This window comes from Penicillium arizonense, assembly GCF_001773325.1.
Source record: "Penicillium arizonense strain CBS 141311 chromosome Unknown PENARI_contig009, whole genome shotgun sequence".
NCBI classification, from domain to species: Eukaryota; Fungi; Ascomycota; class Eurotiomycetes; order Eurotiales; family Aspergillaceae; genus Penicillium; species Penicillium arizonense.
In genome coordinates this window covers 939988-960882 of record NW_019173286.1, presented here as the reverse complement: position 1 = coordinate 960882, position 20895 = coordinate 939988, and the positions used below count along the sequence as shown (strand labels likewise).

General features: G+C 49.7%; 8 protein-coding genes across 8 annotated transcripts; 4 read left to right on the top strand and 4 right to left on the bottom strand.

The window, feature by feature from the left end:
• Positions 1 to 277: 277 nt before the first annotated feature.
• ssn8 (cyclin-dependent protein serine/threonine kinase regulator SSN8) lies at positions 278 to 1327 on the bottom strand (the record flags this gene model as incomplete). The annotated part of the gene is made up of 3 exons (XM_022631858.1): positions 278 to 822; positions 891 to 1100; positions 1168 to 1327. The coding sequence occupies 3 exons, from the start codon at positions 1325 to 1327 to the stop codon at positions 278 to 280; spliced, it is 915 nt and encodes a 304-aa protein (XP_022488103.1).
• A 394-nt stretch (positions 1328 to 1721) lies between these two features.
• PENARI_c009G01863 (calcium-binding mitochondrial carrier protein) lies at positions 1722 to 3882 on the top strand (the record flags this gene model as incomplete). Its single annotated transcript, XM_022631761.1, has 8 exons — positions 1722 to 1851; positions 1906 to 1986; positions 2052 to 2259; positions 2329 to 2948; positions 3001 to 3062; positions 3120 to 3223; positions 3276 to 3308; positions 3363 to 3882. The coding sequence occupies 8 exons, from the start codon at positions 1722 to 1724 to the stop codon at positions 3880 to 3882; spliced, it is 1758 nt and encodes a 585-aa protein (XP_022488442.1).
• Positions 3883 to 4556: 674 nt separating this feature from the next.
• Positions 4557 to 5810, bottom strand: PENARI_c009G02502 (glutathione S-transferase family protein; the record flags this gene model as incomplete). The annotated part of the gene is made up of 5 exons (XM_022631784.1): positions 4557 to 5144; positions 5207 to 5385; positions 5439 to 5525; positions 5579 to 5747; positions 5805 to 5810. The coding sequence occupies 5 exons, from the start codon at positions 5808 to 5810 to the stop codon at positions 4557 to 4559; spliced, it is 1029 nt and encodes a 342-aa protein (XP_022488437.1).
• A 432-nt stretch (positions 5811 to 6242) lies between these two features.
• Positions 6243 to 9576, bottom strand: ubaA (E1 ubiquitin-activating protein ubaA; the record flags this gene model as incomplete). Its single annotated transcript, XM_022631910.1, has 4 exons — positions 6243 to 6381; positions 6438 to 9377; positions 9434 to 9522; positions 9571 to 9576. 4 exons carry the CDS (start codon positions 9574 to 9576, stop codon positions 6243 to 6245), a joined length of 3174 nt encoding a protein of 1057 aa, XP_022488392.1.
• Positions 9577 to 10337: 761 nt separating this feature from the next.
• PENARI_c009G11687 (uncharacterized protein) lies at positions 10338 to 12713 on the top strand (the record flags this gene model as incomplete). Its single annotated transcript, XM_022632053.1, has 1 exon — positions 10338 to 12713. One exon carries the CDS (start codon positions 10338 to 10340, stop codon positions 12711 to 12713), a length of 2376 nt encoding a protein of 791 aa, XP_022488136.1.
• Positions 12714 to 14585: 1872 nt separating this feature from the next.
• Positions 14586 to 15647, top strand: PENARI_c009G06260 (putative short chain dehydrogenase/oxidoreductase; the record flags this gene model as incomplete). The annotated part of the gene is made up of 2 exons (XM_022631893.1): positions 14586 to 14904; positions 14968 to 15647. The coding sequence occupies 2 exons, from the start codon at positions 14586 to 14588 to the stop codon at positions 15645 to 15647; spliced, it is 999 nt and encodes a 332-aa protein (XP_022488396.1).
• Positions 15648 to 17438: 1791 nt separating this feature from the next.
• On the top strand, positions 17439 to 17985 carry PENARI_c009G10242 (CVNH domain-containing protein; the record flags this gene model as incomplete). Its single annotated transcript, XM_022632010.1, has 4 exons — positions 17439 to 17642; positions 17698 to 17708; positions 17763 to 17878; positions 17945 to 17985. 4 exons carry the CDS (start codon positions 17439 to 17441, stop codon positions 17983 to 17985), a joined length of 372 nt encoding a protein of 123 aa, XP_022488317.1.
• A 964-nt stretch (positions 17986 to 18949) lies between these two features.
• On the bottom strand, positions 18950 to 20871 carry PENARI_c009G04296 (uncharacterized protein; the record flags this gene model as incomplete). Its single annotated transcript, XM_022631830.1, has 4 exons — positions 18950 to 19589; positions 19650 to 19717; positions 19773 to 20428; positions 20505 to 20871. 4 exons carry the CDS (start codon positions 20869 to 20871, stop codon positions 18950 to 18952), a joined length of 1731 nt encoding a protein of 576 aa, XP_022488217.1.
• Between the last annotated feature and the right edge of the window lie 24 nt (positions 20872 to 20895).

Genomic DNA, 20895 nt, shown 5'->3' with positions numbered 1-20895 from the left:
CTCCTTGACTGATTTTTAGAAGACCGGCTCTTTGGTCTTAACTTGCATTGGCAGGATTGAGAGACAAAACACCGTCAATGCTGAAGATTGCTAAGCCCGAGGGTTGCCGTAAGATTGAGTCTCGGCATCAGTAACCAGTTAGATGAACCCAGGGGCCATGGTTGATATCTCCATTCGGTGTAGCCTGGAAATACCTAGACCAGCCGGCCAAACTGCCGATATCGGCTAAACAGATCGGAACGAGGACACCCGGAATACGAAAGCGCAAAATGAAGCATTATTTGTCCAGGTTCTTACTTTTGACCATCCTCCCAATAAGCTCTTTGCACGTCTTCTCGCTGTATTGCTCCCACACTTCATACAGCGAAACCAGCTCCTGCGTACACTCGATAACAGCTTTGATATCAACCTCGCTTTCAGCAAGCCAGCCGACAAGTTTTTGAATTTTTGGCGGAGGCCCAGATCCAGCCTTATCCGACAAAGCAGCCATCATATGCATGCCTCCTCCATCTCTCATGGCGCTCGCTAGAGCGGATTGCGTGGAACCAGAGAAGTTGGCAGGATGGGAGGGTTTGAAGACAACGGCGACGATAATTGCCATAATTGCAATGACGTGGGGTGGATGTAGTAAGGGCAGGTCTGTTAGATAGTGATCGTTGATCGCCGACCAGCCGAGAGCGACCTCCTCCGAGGTGAGTGATAGTTCGGATTGTAGTTCGGACAATGTCCGGTAGGGATGATGCACGATCAGTTGCGAGCTCATTTCTGAGATGAGAGCGAACTCGCATTCTCCCAGCTTTGCAACGTCTGGGGTGATGAATTCTGGGGATCGTTAGCTCCCGGGTTACCTCGGCATATCGCTAAGAGCTCAGCTAGACATGGATGCATACCTGGCCATAGACCGCGTGCCTCGCCGACCACAAAGCGAATGTGCTGTGGACATTCTTCCATCTTGCAGGCAAGATAAAAGGCTGTGGTGAGTACGAGGTACGGATTTGTCTGTCGAATCTCATTTTTGGTGTAGAACCTCTTGAGATACACCTGTGCTGTTGCAATGGCCTGCTGTCTGGTGGACATGCGCTTGCCAAGCTTGATGAGCTCTATTTACCCTGGTTAGCCTTGTGCTGCATCCAAGCGCTCGATAGACATCATATTAGCGGAACCCACGCTGGTTGAAGTAGATGTTCAGTAGCCGCTGATCCGGCAGCGGAAACTGTGAATGCGCAGCCTTGTCCTTCTCTCGTAATGCATCACGAATCTCAGCTAACTTTTCCCTTGAGAAAAGCCAGTGTCGACGCTGGGTCGAAGTCCAGTAGTTTGCCGCCATATCGGGGGATTTGATGGGTCGAGACCGGACACCCGTCACGACATGATCTCCGAGGTCCGAGCTACAACTTCCCCGCAGGACATTCAAGGGCAAACAGAATAAAGTAAGGGAATAAGAATAACAGTTAACTGGAATAAGAGTGATGTATAAGTTAAACATAAAGGAGGTCCAAGTCCCAAAAAGGGATAGTAGGGCTTGGCCCTGGTCCCGTGCCTCCCGACGATAATCCGGTAATGGCGTCAAGAGCCCAAGCAAATCGCCGAGCGTCGATTAATCATTGCAACTTACCCGTCCCCACCTTCTATGCTCCTCCCCTACTCTCTACAATAGGGGCTTACCCGGTTTTACTTTACACAAATGATGAAGGGTGCTCGGTAACAATTTTCCTCCGATCATGGCACCCGGCGAGTCGAAAGATGAACGCGACGAACGAGTCGCCAAACTCTGGGAGACCCTGGATACTCGACGCGAAGGCCATATCGACTTGACTGGGCTCAAGAAGGGCCTTAAGAAGATCGATCATCGTGGGTCTGACCGGGTCCCGTGCTGCTGCACCTGACTAACACGTCTCTTGCCAGCACTAAAAAATGCAGATGACATGGTACGCAACGTCGTGCGGGAAGTCGACACCAATGGCGACGGCCGTATAGACCAAGCTGGTAAGATCACAAGCACCGGGAAAGGAATGTCCTGGCCGCGCGCCATCGATCCTAATTGTCTCTAGAATTCCGAGCGTTTGTCGACCACACGGAGGATGGATTATCGAAGATGTTTCAGAGAATCGATCGCAATCAGAACGGAGAAATCGACAAAAACGAATTACGGAGCGCCTTTGCTCAGTCCGGAGTCACGGTCTCGAACGCCAAACTCGACCAGTTTTTCACGGAGGTCGACAAAAACAATGACGGGGTTATCTCTTACACAGAGTGGAGGTTAGACACACCCGGACTGGTCAAGTGAGGCTGAACAGCCTGGGCTGACGTATCTGCTCTTTCATCTAGGGACTTCCTCCTTTTCCTACCTCTACATTCCCCGACCGACCTTCACGCAGTCTTGTCATACTACTCGGCCACGGGCAATCTAAACCTGGAAGGAGATGTCCACATCAATGACCTGCAGGGTTTAGGTACAGACCACCCGTTTCTTACACCTTATATTCTGGCCATCCAAGCCTTTTTGTACAATATTCTCTCCCTACCCGCTTTGGCCTCTCTCCTTCCTTCAGCCCACGCGCAAACCACCCAGAGCTCAAAGTTGGGACCTGTTCCCGATGATGAATTTGCCTCGATAGAGGGAGACTTCGAGCTGGAGTGGCTGCCGATCCCCAAGACTACCGCCATGTGGATGTCTCTGCGATATTATGAACGGAAGTTGACCGAAAATACCCCTCAATTAGGCTACTTCGTTGCAGGTGGAATTGCGGGCGCTGTCTCAAGGACGGCCACCGCTCCCCTTGACCGTCTCAAAGTCTATCTGATTGCTCAAACCGGCATCAAAGAAACAACCATCCGAGCGGCGAAGGAGGGAGCCCCACTGGTTGCGGCAGGAAACGCCTCCAGAACACTAGTCGATGCTCTGACAGTATTATGGCGAGCTGGAGGAATCCGCAGTTTGTTTGCAGGTTCGTTAAGCTATTCGTCCCCTAGCTCGAAGCCTCGACTAATCGCCAACAGGAAATGGCTTGAACGTTGTGAAGGTTATGCCAGAGTCTGCAATCAAGTTTGGAGCCTATGAGGTTGGTTGATATGCAAATTGATTTATCATGGGAATATGGATACTGACCAGATATCAGTCTGCGAAACGAGCATTTGCGCGACTTGAAGGGCACAATGATACCAAGCGACTCCTCCCCACGTCACAATTCATGTCCGGTGGTTTCGGTGGAATGGTTGCACAGTAGGTCTCGCATTATTCTGAGAAGAGACACACAGTTCTAATCCCTTTCCAGATGTTTTGTATATCCCCTTGATACACTTAAATTGTGAGTACACCAACCAACCATTTATGTGGACAAGATAGCTTATTATCTCGACAGTCGCATGCAGTGTGAAACTGTAAAGGGTGGCCCGAAGGGCAACCAGCTCATTGCAGCCACCGCGAAGAAGGTCTGGAACAAGAATGGCTTACTTGGCTTTTTCCGAGGACTTCCTCTTGGCCTCGTCGGAATGTTCCCCTACGCTGCAATCGACTTGTCGACATTTGAATATTTGAAACGAACCCTTATTGCTAAAAAGGCCCGCGAGCAAGGCTGCCATGAAGATGATGTACCGCTCGGCAACTTCGCGACAGGTGCAATTGGCGCGACAAGTGGTGGATTCAGCGCATCGATTGTCTATCCCCTCAATGTCCTACGCACCCGACTGCAAACCCAGGGTACGGTCATGCACCCACCTACATACAATGGCATCGGCGACGTCCTACGCAGTACTCTTGCATCCGAAGGACCCCGCGGTCTTTACAAGGGACTCACACCCAACCTTCTAAAGGTGGCACCGGCTATGTCGATCAGTTACGTGGTATACGAAAACGCGAAACGCACGCTCGGCTTGAGATGATCTGCCCGCCCAAAATCATTCCTCAGTCTCCTCGTCACTTCTTCCATACCTAGACAGATACCGGCGCCAGCCAAACGTCCGCATCCTGGCCCCTGGTAACCGACACAACATACCCCGGCGCCTTGCGGCTAATATTTGATATTTACCCGCTTGAATTTCACAAGCGTCACCTCGAGATACCCACCGGATCCGTCCAGATATGTCGAATCCTCGCTCACAGGTGCATTTCAATAATGCATACCTTGCCCTGCCGATCTCTTTTTCTCTGATGCCATTTAGAGATCAAACTTTTGCATTTGCCTTTGCTTGATCCCTGTACGTCAGGGTTTCAACATGTAATTTTTCATTTCTCTTCTTGCTTATGTTGCCCTCACTTTTGAGACAACTGTACTTTTGGCCTGCCTTTGATACAAAAGGCATGTGAAACCCAACAATCATCAACCACATCAGCATGGCAAGGCGTCGATACAATACCACGGGACTTTTTTGCTTTCTTTTTGTCTATACTAGAAAATCTACATCCTTGAACAATTGAAAAAGAAAATATCGATCAGCAATGAGATTGTAACCATAATACTCCGTAGAAATAGAAATACTCAATTGAATGTCATTCTGATTAACTTAGTCGATAACGCATCCAACAGTTGCAATCACAATACCACCCCCACAATAACTTATCCCAATGAAGCCCCCTTAACAGCCCTCACCTCCTCATCCTTAGGAAGAATATCAGGCACAGGCCCAAGAGGCGTAATAGCAAACTGATTAATCTGCTTATGACTCTTAGTATAATGGAACTTGATATGCTCAAACTCAGTGGTATCCCGGAAAGCAGGAACATCCCAATACAAGCGCCTCACCCAGGCATGAATAGCCGGGAAGCCGGAGCGGATATCACGAAGATTGCACTTGAAATGCTGCACGTAGACAGGATCGAAGCGAATGATAGTCGTGTACAATCTGATATCCGCCTCTGTGATCTCATCGCCGAAGAAATACGGCTTTGAGGCGGCTTGTTGTTTGGCTAGGTGGGCTTCGACTTTGTCGAGGGAGGTGAAGAGGGTTGTTACGGCTTTTTCGTAGGCTTCTTGGGTTGTTGCGAAGCCTGATTTGTAGACGCCATTGTTGATGTCGTTGTAGATCCAGTCGTTTGAGGCGTCGATTTCCGATTGCAGAGCTGGCGGGAAGGGGTCTACTCTTTTGTACTGCTCTGGGAGGAGGTCGTCGAATTCGTGGTAAAGCATTCGGATGATTTCTGAGCTCTGGTTTTTTCTTTTGGTTAGAATGTTGGTTCAAGGATATGTTTTCGGGATGGTGTTCTTACCTCGTTGCTGACTATCAACTTAGTCTTCTTGTCGAAGAGGACTGGGACCGTGAATCGGCCTGTATAGTCCGGGTCATTGGAGAAGTATACTTGGCGGATATGGGTGAACTCCGGGTGCAGGGGATCGGGGATAGTGTTCTCTCCCGGGAGCTTCTCATCGGAAGTAGCGAATCGCCAGCCTGGAATGTAAGTTAGGGTCTTATGGTTTGGTTTGTTTCTCAACAGAACTTACCATTCTCGCCAAGGTGCCAGTGCACCGAGGAGAAGGAGATGAAGTCTTCAAGACCCTTGAGCTTCCGGGTAATCAGAGTCCGGTGAGCTAAACAATTAGCATCAGGTCACGTATAATGTAGATTGGAAGCTTTAGCATACCCCATGGGCAAGCGTACGAGACATAGAGATGGTAACGGCCCTTCTCAGGAGGGAACTGAGCGCCAGCCTCTCTAGAGATCCAGTTCCGGAAGACGGATTGCTGACGCTTGAACTCGCCCGACTTGTCGGCGGGGTTCACCCAGTCGGTGATTTTGGCGGAATTGCCGGTCTTTAATCACGGATTAGCATTTAATTAATTGTCGCTGATGTCTTGAGAGGTTCATACAGCCATGTTTCGGGAATATAAGAAAGGTGCGGAGAAGCTGAAACTTTGGGAAGCTTTAGAAATGCGCCCCACACGGAGAATTGCTAGACGTGGAAGATTGTGTAAAACTTGTGAACGAAGTAGGGTAGAGAACATAAGCGGAAGACAGGGAGTATTTTATAGGTCTGACTTAGATCTCGCAGAAGAAGGGAATAGAAGTATTTGCGGGGCATTACGTCTTGACCAAATGCTGAGTCAGGTGTTGCTTATCGAGAGCTCAATCAGCTTTGACAAAGCGGAGTCTTGGCATTCCAAATAGGAAACTCCCCTTAACGGCTTATGCAGAACTATATAATCTACACGAACACACTGACAGTGGAGTGGAAATAGTCATAAATTCTAGCTATTGTACTAACTTAAGCTTTTCATCGGGTCTAGTATACCCAAATAGCCCAACATTTATTTAGCCAGCTTGACCATCACGTATGGGACCTCCACGTCTTCCTCGGTCTGGTCCTCGGCAGTCACCTCGAAGATGATGTTCTTCTGATGCTCCGGAACTGGCTTCTTGCTGACATGCTCCACAAGTTTGCTCATGCTATAAGTTCCAATGTTAGTTAATCAATTCGCGTGTGTAGGAAAGAAGTAACTTACGGCAGCGGAAGACGGTCCTTCACCTTCGCGGGGGGGTAGAAGCTGGCATACAACAAGCTGACCCCAGAGCTGACCATGGTGATATCCAAACCCTTCTCGGCAAAGTAGTCAAGGAACTCTTGGAGGGGAATGTCTTCCACCTCGAAACGGTCCCAGAGCTTGTCAATGGTGACCTCGCCTTGCTTGCCCTGGTATTTGCCCTTTTCGCTTTGGATCGGCTCACTGAAACTGAAGAATGGAAGCGCAAGGTTGACAAAACCGTTCTTATATTGTTCAATGTCGTCATTGCCGTCAACGACCTTGTAAAGCTCAAGGGCGACGAGACCAGTGACCAAGGCGGTAGTGGTGGCAATGGCAGGGATAATCTTTCCGGCAATGAACTTAGTCTTGTGTCGGTCAGCTTGGGGAATGTCGTAGTTGTCCGCACGGAGGTTGCTGGCGGCAGTAATAAAGTCGATATGGTGGTTGGTGTCATCATCCTTTTCGAACTCAACGGGCTGCAAACGGAAGCCAGCGAGAGAGTTGGGCGAAGGGAGAGTGGCCACCAATTTCTGGATTTCATCGTCATCGTTGGACGAACCTCCGGCTGGTTGGGCATTGGGATCAGGGTCGTTATCATTGGCCTGGATCTTAACATTCGAGCTGGGTGTGAACTCGGGGATGATCATATCATCAACCACCTTGCGGTAATAGCCCTTGTCTGCGCCAGGGTTCTTGATGCCATAGTTGAACGCGTGAAGATTGGCACCAGCGATAACGAATCCAAGATGGGTTGGGTTGAGACTGTCAAACTTCAAGGGTGTAGGCGCGCGCTTAGGTCCAGACCAGAAGAGTTGACCAGAAGAAGTTTTGGAGTCCCGGGGGAAGTTGTAGAGCAGCTGTTGGATTGCGTTGTTGTATTGGGACTCGAATTGCTGACGGGCCCAGACAATACAGTCATCGAAGGTTAAAGGCTTATCGGTGACCAAGAAGTCACGGAGATGCTCCAAGGTCTGCTTTTCGTTACCCGCCTGCTTGAGTGTCTGATCAATGTAGTCAGGTTCCGAGAGGTACATATTGACTGATTCCGGTGGACCAACGAAGTAGGTCTGGAATATATCCCGTGCCCAGGCAATGGTATGCTCAATGCGGTTCGGGAAACTCTTCAGCGTACACATGGGGAACGACTTCTCAGGAGGATCCTGAGAGCTGGAGTACGACTCCGTGATAAAGGGAAGAACAACCTGAGTGTTGCCCTTTGTGCCGAGAGTACCGCTTTCCAGTAATGGCTTGCGGAAGAAGACACAGCGGCGATCAACATATGTACGAGCATCAACGTTATCCAAAGCATTCGTCACACCGTCCAGGCCGTTCCAGAAGCTTTCGTTGAAGATTTCCTCGGTATCGGGTCCAACGCGGTCACGAAGAGTCACAATCTTGCCCTGCAACTCTGGGTTCATGGCCTGTGCGGCCGCGGATGCGCATTCACTCTTCAGTCTGCCAACATCCTTGGTGCGGAAGAGGAATTGCCGGTTCAGGTTGCTCTTCTCGATCTGGTCCATATCGGTAACGTAGATCTTTCCCTTGGGGCCTGTACCAAGACCGATCATGGCCCAGTTTTTCAGAGTCTCGCAACCAATGGCACCGGCGCCGACCAAAAATTGGGTGACGTTGGCAAGCTTGTCCTGGTATTCCTTACCAAACACCGCAATCTGTCCATCGTAACGAGTACCAAGGGGCTTGCAGCTCTCCTCGGATCGAGTGACCGATGAAGGCAAAGACTCGAGGGAGTCAAAGTACAGCCACTGGTGCACAGGACTGAACTTGCCGGAAACTGCCTTCAGGACCTCCTGAGCAGCGATACCACCGAAGAAGGCAGCCAGAGGATTCAGATCACCACGGGCTTGGTAGCTGAGTTCCTTGATGACCTTCTCACTCAGTTCAACCTTCTCCTCACCAGCTGCAGCAAGATCAGTAGCAAGCTTGAGGACCTCCTGGGCATCACTGTCGTTGTGAGGACGAGGCAATTGGCCATCATGAGTCTCAGCAAACTTGTGGAGAGCCTGGATACCAATGTGCATTTGCAGAGGCCGATCAAACTTGGCGTAGTCGGAAATCAAAAGCTCGGGGTTCTTGAGCTGCTCCTCCAGTGACTGGAAATCAATAAACTTAGGCATCTTGACTTGGTTGAAGAGACCTCCACCCTGATATGTTCCTAGGCCGGAGACATCGCCAATGGTGAAAGTATATGGTCCCTTGACAGTGATCTTGCGAGGCGCACTGTCGTTAAGGCCTTCCATTCCCTGGACTTCAGTAAATGTGACAAAATCACCATCTTCCAGTCCATGTCGGGTCTCATCCAATGCCGATACCAAGCCATCCTCGTCGATGTCTGCAACAATACCACCGGCAGGCTCCTCGCCAGTAGGATCACCAACCGTGAAATTCTTTCCGAAATCATTGAAGAGGTAACCGAAGAGACCGAATGTATCCGTGATCGTGAGGTAAATTCCGTTCTTGTGGCAGAAGTCCGCAATCGCCAGTTGTTCCTTCAGAGGGGTTTGTGTAAGAACAACTGCCTGGTAGCGCTTAAGCTGTTCCAAATCATCTGCAATCTTCTGGCCTTCGTGAACAGTAACTGGAACGTAAGAGTTCAATTCGGCGACTCGCGGGGCGGTGACTTCGGCGCGCGGCTTGCCGACATCTGAGGCCTGGAGGAAGAACTGTGAAGAAAGGTCCGCGATAGCGACTGGTGCAGGGTCGTGGAGAGTGAGGGATTTCACGCCGGCGAGAGCGATGTTTTTGGCTAGACCAGTCAGAACAATTGCGATAAGAATGAGAGGATCCGGTCGATAACCGCTTAGGTTAAACTCACCAATTTCCACACCCAGGCCCTTCAGACCCACGACCAAAACATTGGAAGATCCCATACGCTTCATGGCCTCGTGACCAAGAACGTACCTCGAAAGCGTCAGTATACTAGGATACTCGAGCCTCGCTCAGTGCGGGGCACTCACAGTTGTCGACTGTAGAGGGACTCGTCGATTTCCCCATGTTTGATCATCTCGACGGTTTCTTGTGGGTTATCGACCTGCATCTTGGCGTCCTTGGAACGTATTAGCGGCAATGCATTCATTCCCCGAGGAGATCATACCGTCATGATTCGTTTTTCTGACGGAGCTCCGATGTCGTCTTCGGACGCTCTGCGTTTGTTCGGCTTAGCCGCGTCTCGAACAGGAATATTGGAACGAATGATGAAAATCAGGAAGTGAAAGCCTTGCGGGGAAGCAAGACTTTCGACAGTGATGATAAATCAAGTTGCAACGCCAGCGTACCAGGTACCTAGCTCGACGAGCACAAAGTAAAGTAGCAATCCGAACGTAAACGACGGATCGCGGAGGACTATTCAGAGATAAATTTAAGCGGTTTCAGGGAGGAGGAGTAAAAGAAGAGAGAAAGGAGTAGAAAGTGAGTGAGAGATTCGAGGGAACCAACGACGTAAGAGTGGAGGGGACAGCTAGGAGCTGACTAAGGAGGCGGTGAACAACCTCGGAAGCCCCGCGATACTTTGATGGATACTTGAAGCTGCAGTTGAGTGTGTTGAGAGTCTTGGGGTTTCTTGAAAGGTGCTTTAAAGATTACAGTTGAGCTTGAAAGATGAAAATGGCCTCTGTTGTTGTGCTGTGCCAGCTTTGAACATCGTCATCCCACCCTCCCACGACGCGTCTCGGCATCAACGCGTAGCTTGGGCGCTGAATCGTCCGACTTCTTATGTGTCGCTTCGAGTTTGTAGGCCGTGGTCTATTATACTGGCAGCGTCAAAACTGTCCAGGGGACAGGAGACGGTTCTCCTGGTGAGTTTCATCTGTATATCCTGGTGACCGGTCAGTAATTGACATCCGACAGTGAAATTCCGTCAGAATGCTCCACGAGATCCTGCTCTCCCTTTCCGGCCAACCGTCACCCCTATTCGGCACCCAAACGGGGAAAGGCGCTGTCGCTCAAGATGATTTTCACCTTCTTTCACCTCCGGAGAAAGCCCTCCTCGCATCCGTTGCCCACCTGAGTCGGCTCCACGCTCAGCTACGTACACGCGCCTCCGAAATTTCCTCCGTGAACCCGTCCGTCGTCTGCCGCTCAGTCTCCACTGCCATCGTGGGGACACACCTAAGCGAATTTCAAAAGAAAATCTTGGAGGTGGAAAGAGCGATTCTTGCCGAAGATAGTGGATATGTTGGAGGCTACGGTATCGTCCCATTGTCGACTATCGTTGGAGAATTCGCACCGTGGACGCGGCGGATGGAGTGGCTCTGGGATATCGTCCAATTTATTCAACCCGAGAGGAAGAAGGGCGAACGCCCCCATGGTTCCACTGGTGCAGAACTCATTGATCATCTGCGGACCGAAGCTCACACAGGATATCTTGATATCAAAGAGATGGCCTTACATTTAGAAGCATCTGCAGAGGCAGCATGGATGAAGCAACTTTCCATGTGGCTTCTTTATGGGAACCTCCCTATGTACGGCAAAGATGACTTCTTCATCCAGGAGGATTTCGAAAGCGAAGGCGACGAGGCACAATTCAGCATAAACAGCCACCTACTTCCGAAATTTGTTCCGGCACAAACGGCAGGTTCAATATTGTTCATTGGCAAATCGCTAAACCATATTCGGGCAAAACGGAAAACCTCAATGACAGGAACCTCTGCTGCACCAGTAACTTTGTATCGAGAGCACATAGAGCAACTCGCAAGCTTGCGAGCACCAATTTCGCCTGTGAAGCTATCTTCCGCTGTTGATTGCATTCGTCTTTCACTTTCTCAGTCAACCCTGTCCAAACTATTGCCACTTCCAAAAATCCTCGAGATCCTCGATTTACTTCACGGGTTCCTTCTACTGGGGCGGGGTGAGTTTGCAGTTGCCCTGGTATCACATGCAGATGCCCGCCTGGAAGAAAGTCGACGTCGTGGGTTAACGTTGGCCCGTAATGGGCCATCTAGTAAACTTGACGGTCTCGCCATCAAAGAAGGGGATGTCACAACTGCCTTAGTCCAAGCATGGGCGGAGCTGTTTTCTTTGCAAAAAGAAGAGGACCAAGCTGATGATCAGCTTGAACTTGCCCGGAATCTCCTTTCTCTATCCTTCAGTGGTCGAAAAAAAGAACGGCCAATGACCCCAGCCCAGAACGCTAATCCGATAGCGGAGATCTCGAAAGTATCATTCGAGGACTTACTTTTCCCGACACCAACACAACTAACAGCACAAATCCGAGCCCCTCTTGACTTGTTCATCTCGAGCTCTGACATTCTCATATATTCCAAGATCCACTCTTATCTTCTGGGTATAAGACGGGCTCAAATTAGGCTTGGAGATCTTTGGAAGCGAACTTCATTACGCAGAAACCACCCTACTCCACGGGGACCAACGCGAAGCAATAGCGCCTTTGGTCAAGCCAGATTAAAGGCAGGAAGAGAAAGAGATAATGCCCGTGTTCGCCAAATGCGCCCAATCTGGGCCACAAGCAGCGCGTGTCTGTTCGTGCTTTCAGAAATTGGCACCTTCTTTCAGGGAGAGGTGGTCAATGAATCGTGGCAGCACCTCCGTGAGTGGATTGAAGGAAGGTCTTCGTCCACAAGATCAGCACCCGGCTCTCGACCTGGAACCGCGTCCTCTTCCAAACTACAAGAAGATTCTGGGACACTTTCCTTGGATCATGGGCCCACCGGCGATCCTTTCGAGTCTGGCTCACAAACCATGGGACGGCATGACCCTGAGGCTCTGACTGTTGCTCATCGTCGGCACTTGGCGTCTCTCGTTCAATCCCTCTTTCTAACCGAGGTACCATTCACAAATACCCTGAGAGGCATCCTCACCGACATCGACCGCTTTGTCGCACTCGTGATTCGACTGGAGAACATCCAACGGAATATGGACTTGGAAACCGACGAAGGTGTCGTGGATGCCATGATCGACTATGCCCAAGAAGAACGTGAGATGTGGGAAATGCTGCGCTCCACACGCAACCACGTCGAGACGGGCATGAAAGACCTCGTTACAAGCCTGCGGAACATCGACGATAGGCGATCAGGAGAAGGACGCGGATCCGTAGATTTCGGAACAGATTTCGGCCAGATGGGGCTCGGGTCCCAACGAGAAGACAGCACAGGCCCCAGTTTCAGTCATTATATGCCCCGCAAACCTGCAGGCGTGGACAGACTGCTCATGAAACTGGATTTCGGCAGCCTTCGCACCGGCTTCGGGCCCGAGACGTCCGCGGGTCTGGCGGGTATGCAATAAGGGCCGAACTTATGTGCCTCAGACCGATCATTGTTTATTTTTTTTGCTACTTTTTTTTAGCGGCTCCCCAGCGAGGGATTGGCGTTTTATCCTCCGGGCATCGGTGACATTGGGACAGTCTACAGGAGTCTGGACACTATGCGGATTGTTTCTCCATTTGCTTTGATCTTGATTTGCCTCTGGCCGGCTTCACGGAGTTCGACTCCTCCACGGCTGCAAGATGGAGGTCATGTGTCCTGATGGGCTTTTATTTAAGGATCCACGGCAGGAAGATGCATACACCGTGTCTTCGCAGATCGCTCTTATTTCTTTATTAACAGAAATAACAGAAAGCTTCCTTATCTGTTCTCCAGTGGTACCGATGGTCTGAAATTAGATTGCAAACCACCTTCCGGGGCGTTCGAGATCGCCTTAGATGCTTCGGTAGTCCTTGTCTAGCGGGCAACGGGACTAGGTAACTTACGTGTCCCAGTATAATGTACGTAGGGCTCAAGTTACTGAACGGGCTACGGTGTGGCAAGAAAGTTCTAGATTGCGAGCTCGCGGCTTCCCCAGCCGCGGAAACTATGGGGAAGGCCAGGCATGCATATTGTTACTATTTGCGTAGTGGCACGTCACCTTCAATGGCTTTAGCTCCCGCTAGGCAGAGGAAGCTTGATAGAAAGAGTTTCCCATCAATTGAAGGCATAATTGAGACTAGATTGTGAATTCTTTGACTCAACTTGCTCTGAGACATTAAAATGTCGTTAAACTAAACATTTGCCCGTTGTGAATTAGAGGACTCGGTGAGAAGTAAAGGGATGCTTGTCCCGAGGTCTGGGATTACCCGATCAGGACATCCCGGGCTGGACTGCACATCGTGAGATTGAAGATTCTTAAGCTCAGGTGCTCCATTCCCCCCATATTAAAACAAAAATAAACCGAAATCCGACCTCGGGACTGGAGAAGCTGTACGCCCGTGGGGTCGGGTGGATTGAGGAGTGGAACACGGAGGGTCTTGATATGGCGGCCCGGGTATACCGAGAAAGGAGAAGACGAGATATCTCAACTGGCCTACACTACTTGGAATTTTATTGTGGAGCCTGTACCTTTGGACATCCCGGCCAAAACCCCGGGCTTAAATCAAATCAAGGTTATGCATTACGCTTCCATTGCCCGTGAAAGCCGAGTGTTCAATTGGAGGGCTGGCATTCCGTAACCGCCACTTTGCTAGGATCTTTCTTGGAATTGAGCAATTCAACCTCGCAAAATAAGATCGGGGATCGGCATGGAAAAAAAAGAAGCTGATTGTGAGCCAATCATGCCGGCATAGAGCTCAATGTGATGGACAATCATGCATACCTCCCGGGGACCCGACTGGGCCATTTCGAAGCTCCGATGGAATATACCGTCTTCGGCAGCAACCAAGGGTCACGATGCTCCAATGTTGCGCCCAGTCAGCTTGACCCCCTTTCCCCAACATACCCTCCACAGCTAATCATTGCCTCGGTGGCAAGCTTGGGCCCTGGTGGTCGTGGATGCTCCCGGTCGATGGAAGTGTCTGGGTCGTTTGAGTCACGGTGAAAGCAGCTGGTGAATCCACAGTGTCACGCGCACCTGAGTTGATTTTTCCATTCAAACGAGGGGCAATCTTCTTTGCAGGATCTTATTGTTCTCGGCAACCTCTCCAAGGAAGTACCGCCCCTGTTTCTCAGACATATAAATCTGTGTCCCCGAGGGAGTCCATGTTTGAGTATCGTGAACTCTTTTGAGCCGTTGCATCTATACTTCCTTCTTGCATTTATCGACTTAATACTATACCGTATCCATATATATTTCACTCCTTCTCTCCCCTCAAACCGTCCGATCCACATCCCTTCTACATCCTGCAGCATGTCTTCCATTCTGCCCCGAGTCATGGCTCCTGTTCGCACACGGCTCGCTGGCGCTGCCGTACGTGCTCCTCGTGTTCTTGCTTTATCTTCAAGCCGCCTGTACTCGAGCTCCAAAAGCGCATTCAACCCTCAAGATATTCACAATGTCTCTCAAAACCCGGATCACATCCAATCAAAGTTGCCGCCAAAGAAGCTCTTGCGCAACAGCGAACGATTCCGGGAGTTTGATATGGAGGGTCGAGTATATGCCATCACTGGTGGTGGACGAGGATTGGGGCTGTCGATGGCCGAAGCATTGATTGAGGCTGGCGCAAAAGGTAACTACATTTATTCAGTATCAGACCGAAAGAGATACATACTGACTGGTAATCAAAACCTAGTTTACTGCCTGGACCGGCTCGAAACTCCTCACCAAGACTTCATTGCCGCCAAGAACAAGGCCGAGAACGAATATGGCGGTACTCTGGAGTACGTCCGCATCGATGTCCGCAACAACACCGAAGTCAACAACACAATGGCCACAATTGCAGCCCAACACGAGCGCCTAGACGGTCTAATTGCCGCAGCCGGAATCAATCACCTCCAAAGCGCACTGGAGTACTCCCAGCATGCCCTAGATGACGTGATGTCAATCAATTACAATGGAGTATTCAACTCGGCTACCGCGGCCGCTCGCCAGATGTTCAACTACCAACAAAAAGGCTCAATTCTATTAGTAGCTAGCATGAGTGGTCTGATTGCCAACAAGGGTATGACTTCACCTGTATACAACTCATCCAAGGCGGCGGTCATCCAGCTGTCTCGCTCTCTCGCTATGGAATGGGGCCGTCATGGCATTCGAGTCAACAGCTTGTGCCCTGGCCACATTATCACTCCTATGGTTGATGAAGTCTTCCAGCAGAACCCTGCTGCCCGTGCTACCTGGGAAGCTGGGAACATGCTTGGTCGTCTGGCGCTCCCCGAGGAATTCCGGGGCTCTGCACTTTTCTGTCTTTCTGATGCAAGCAGCTTCATGACTGGTAGTACTTTGCTCATTGACGGTGGCCACACTGCATGGTGAGTGGTGGCTTTTATGGAAAACACCCTAGAAATAGACTTGCACAAAACTTGGACGCAACGAAAGTATACGGACATATTTGGCGAAAAGTTCAAAGAAGGATGGATAATGGCGTTAGCGAATTTTATATACGTAACTGCTTGCGTACTTTTTTCTTCAAATGGTGTACTTTCCCGACTTTTCCGTCCGTTAGATTAATGGCATATTGAGCATGAGTATATCTGAATGAAGCTTTGGCTGCCAGCCAGACTCAGAATATCCCCTATGCAACTGCGCTGATCACCTGGAAAATGTCATCCATGGATGCGTAGCTTTTTCGGAAGTCATCTAAACATGATCCCGTCTGTCTAGTATGAACCAAAATTAATTTACGGGGACAAACACCAATACGAGTTGTGATGTCAGCGCGATGAGAATTTATAATTACTAAACCATCAGGAATAATGTCGTAAATTTTTCATAAAGCAAGCGCAGTGTTACTTTTCTACAGGACTTCGTTGTTCCAAATGTCACGCTGATCGTGAGCTTGGGGTGTAAGTTCCAACTAGCTTCCTATAAAGGAGGCAGCAAATGCATAAGAACTGAACTTGCTCACAGCAAACTGTACACGATCAGTTTTAATTTCTGATTTGCGTCTTTGATTGACAAATGGGAGTCAGGTATTTTTCTGTATATGATTCTCAAGAAGTGGTGCCAAATGTAGCTCCACTGGGGGGAGTGCGAGTATACAGTTGACCTAAAACTTTTGATTCCACTATTGAGTCAAACATGCTCTAAGCAACGTAACTTGAATGGGCAAATGTGTTGAACCTTTGTGAAAGACCTCGATGCGACGGCTTCTAAAAGCCCGCTGAACTGCATTCAAAACGATAAGAAGGACGAAGAAGACGCTGAATCAAGGGGTCAGCATTGACAAGGGGCATACAGACATACTAAGTAGAGCTCCGTGCAAACGTGTTAGCCGAGCGCGGAGGACGCTGGGGAACCGCAAGGCTGCTGTTGGCGATCCAATTGGTATGGAGAAATGACGCAGAACATGCATCGCATCGTTGAAAGTATCCCCAGTCAAACACCTATTGGCTGTGTTTTGATCACAAAGTATTCTCTATGCGCGGGGCTTGTTAGTGGCAGGCTCGTGCGGAAAGACCATGCAGATGTGTCCCTTGCAGCGACGTGGTAGATCGATGCTGACATATGATCTATGCCTGATTCAAGCTGGTCTTAGACACACCGCCATCCCATTGTTTGGCATAGCAAGGAAAAGAATGTCCATGTCGAAGCTATGTGTTAGAGTTTGTCGCCGAGATCTACGTCCAGGAACACCTGCCAACAGCAATTAGCTCTCTATACCCTTGAAAACGATATACTGTCCTTTGTCTTTCGGTACATATATACAGGCCAGGCTTTCTTCATAAAAGGTATTCATAGAGACTTTCCATGTATTGATGTCGCATGGCCAAGATTTAGCCCAGCCCCGGAGCCAGCAGCAGACGTCACTTGTTGAGATTTCATGCATTATGACCTCGACAGACCTGATAATGACTCGGATTGAGTCCCGTGGCAGGCTTTTGGGCAAAGCAAGGAGCTATTGTAGCTGTTCTGTTCCCTGCGATCAGATCATGAGAACACTTTCAGGTGCTGGATGTCTGAGAAGCATCAAAGCTATGTTCAACCATCATGGCTATATAAGGAGTCTTTACCCCCAAGTATACATCTTCACTCATCACAATAATCATAAACACTATACCATTTAACCTTAGCATCAATTCATACGAAGCATCACAAACCATCATCATGCTCTTCCTCAAGGCTCTTGGACTCCTCCCATTCGTGGCCATGGCCTTTGCCGGCTCATCGAAGTTTGCGGACACCTGCCAGAACGTTGATGGCGAGGGCACAACTTTGCGCGCAGAGTGTCGTGTCTCACATGATGGCGAGCTGCGAACCAGCTCAATTGATCTGAACCGTTGCCTCAAGAACGACAAGGGCAAGCTCAAGGTACGAGTGCACCAACCCTAAGTTACTTGATATATTAATACTAATTTCTCTATAGTGCGGAAAGAAGTAAGTTGGATATGGAACCGGGATTCAATAGCACGAAAACTAACCATGAAACAGTGGTCACTATTCCGGCTCTTGCATTAACTGCACCATGCGTGGCCACGCCGAGTTCACCTGCCAGTGCCGCAACGCCGAGCGTGACCACAACTACGTCTCTACTACAATTGATTTGAGTAAGTGATGATCACCCCTAGAAAGCCAAGGGCGTTGGAAAGTCAGCTAACATGGTGAATGTAAAGACAAGTGTGTCGCCAACAACCACGGCGAGCTTGGCTGCTAAATCCACCAAACTCTTTGGCACCAATATGGCCTTTATGAGACTTGACGAAGACCCACCGAGCTGGAAACTTGATCTGATTTGAAGATTTATGAATCATGGATTTTTGGGAGCACAAACCTTCGCTATCCCAGTTTGTTATAAAATGCATGCAGTTTAAACCCCGAACACACAAATTTTACTACCAAATAAGGACATAAAGCCCCTTAGGTCCATACATCAATCCCGGACATTGTCTCGGTCATCACACCGTTTGGCAGAAGTTCAATTCTTTCAACAGCATGAGGAGTAAGGACCTTCCATTTGTCGCGGAGATTGTCAAACAAAACCCGGACCAGTTGTCGCCGGTGCAGAAACTGAATTTTATAACCGAATCTATCCATACATCAGCATGTTATTCAACAAGAGAGAGCCTTGCTATGCACCACCCACACTCCTCCAATTTAGTTTCCCAACCATCGTGATGCTTAGCATTCCCATTCTCTTCATAGAACGAATAGATATTCAAAGGCGAGCTCAGTCTCTCCAATGCCTCTTACAGCCCAAGTTGATCGAGAATGCGCTCGTCTGTAGGCAAAAGACTGATGCTGACTCCAAATTGAGTTGCAATTTCTCACATTTTTCAAGCAATGCTGGCTAGTGAAAAAAGCCGGCGGCACTGCCGTCGATGGTAATGACCCTAAAGGGCGGTTTCTCTGACATTTTCGTGGTTGTCCGCTTCGAACGTGATATGATGGTGATTCAATATTTTAGGTGAAAAGGAGGTTTATAGTGATCGTTATAGCCACAGTTTTGACCGGGTTGGTCGGCATAAGCATGTCCACATCACCAATAGCTCAGTGTACGATGGTTTGCTAAGACTTGGTGGAGTGGACCATTCGGCCTCAAGTGTTTGGGGACCAAAGTGCCTACACTAAGACGTCAAGAAAAACAGCCACATAAGACCCGAAATGGTAATAGGTCCGGATTATATGATGTACACAAGTCTCTTATCTCCAGTAGAATGTTCCAAATCATCCCTCCTGCCACCGCCCATAAGCACATCCCGCTCTTCACCCCGCTCCACAGGCCCAGCCTGTTCAACAATCGTGTAAGTCGAGTCCGCAACAGCACGATTCATCCTCTGCAGGAGAATCCGCATAGCCAGAGCCAATACCGCGACTACGATCATAAAGAATGAGCAGGTAGCCATGCCACGAACATACCACGGCCCGTCAGACTGGGGATATAGTCTTGTGCCGAGCAGTGGACCACACTGGCCGATGATATTCAGGATGGCTATGCTTGCGCCTTTGCCTTCTTTTTCGACGCGGTTGTCCATTGACCAGGTTATGATAAGGGTGATTGCTGAGAAGAATCCTGCGGTCGCTGGGTAGACACAAATATAGCGGATGAAGGTGTGTAGTGCTGGTGATAGGTGTGAGTGGAAATGGCCTGTTAGTGCGATCGCTAGGTAGGCTATGGATGAGATGAGTGCGTGGGCTATGAGGTAAGTGCTTCGGGAGCGGCTGTGGTCTGAGGCGTATGCGGTGAGAAGGACCACGACGAAGGCGACTAGATACGGGGGCGCCGAGAGGGCTTGGGCCTGTAATGAGGAGTATCCCATGCTATAGATCGCTGTGTCAGCAAGTGATTGGATTGAGCAGTGGAGGTTATGGTGGACTGACTCTTTAATGATCGTGGGCAAAAAGACGGGCATTGAGCTGAAAGCCACATTACAGCTAAAGAACATAAACTGAAATGCAGAAGTTAGAATCCTCTTCGAAAAGCACAAAGGGAATTGGACTCACAGCAGCCATATATGCTTTGGGATCCGATGCAGTCTTCAAGATCTCTCGCCAGTTGAACCGGCTCCCATATGATTGCTGATAATCAACCGTATTTTCCTCAAGACGCTGCTGAGCAACCATTCTCTGCCGACGATTTAAGAACCGAGCTTGTCCTGGAGAGTCTGGAATCAAGAACCAAGCAAACACAGCAACAACCACACTCGGGAACCCCTCGACGAGGAACAGCGTGCGCCACGGTGAGATGGGGCCATCACTGCTGAACTTGACGATCAAGAACGCTAGACTACTCGCAAAGGACGTTGCTAGCGGTGCTGCCGAAATAAACAAACCATTCCGGAAGGCCAGTTCATGTCGACGGTAAAACAATGATAGGTAAAACGGTACACCGGGACCAAACGCCGCTTCAGTGATCCCAAGCAAAGCTCGGAGAACAACCAAACCCCAAAAAGAAGTCGCTAGGCATTGAAACGAGGCGATGAGTCCCCAGCCGCATACACACAGAGAGATGTAGATATGTGGTGGCACAAGGCGGTACATAAGTGTCATCCATTCAAAGAGAATGTAAGTGATGTAAAAAGCAGTAAGGAGCCACTCATACTGAGAAGGTGAAAGCTGGAGATCTTCCTGAAGACCAGCTATCTTTGCATTTCCAATATCTGTGTCACAGATCAGCACACGATCGCACAATATGTTTAGAGTAATGCTCTCGCAACGCGGCATAATAAAACATACTCGAGCGATCCAGGAAGGCGAGCAGGTAGAGAAGAGCCAGGAACGGGACCAGCCGTCGATCAAACCTCTTCACTACCTCACTCTCCTCCTCGGATGTATATCTCGGCGCCGACCCACCCTGCCGGAATTTGCCCTCGAGCTCCGCGCTGGTATTGTACTCGTTCTCCAAATCGGATAGAGGGTCGCCGACGTCCGGGTGGTCGTCGAAGTTGGTTTCCACGCGCAATGGGCCAATGGGTGATTTGGCCGGTCCCGATGCTAGGGAATCGCTGTCTTGGTCATAGGACACCGGGGTGAATCGTGGGTTCGAGGATGTGCCTGAGCTGTTGGAAGATGTCCCCACTGCGGAGGGCTGAAGGTCTGCCATTTCTCACGGGAATGCAGGGCTTGG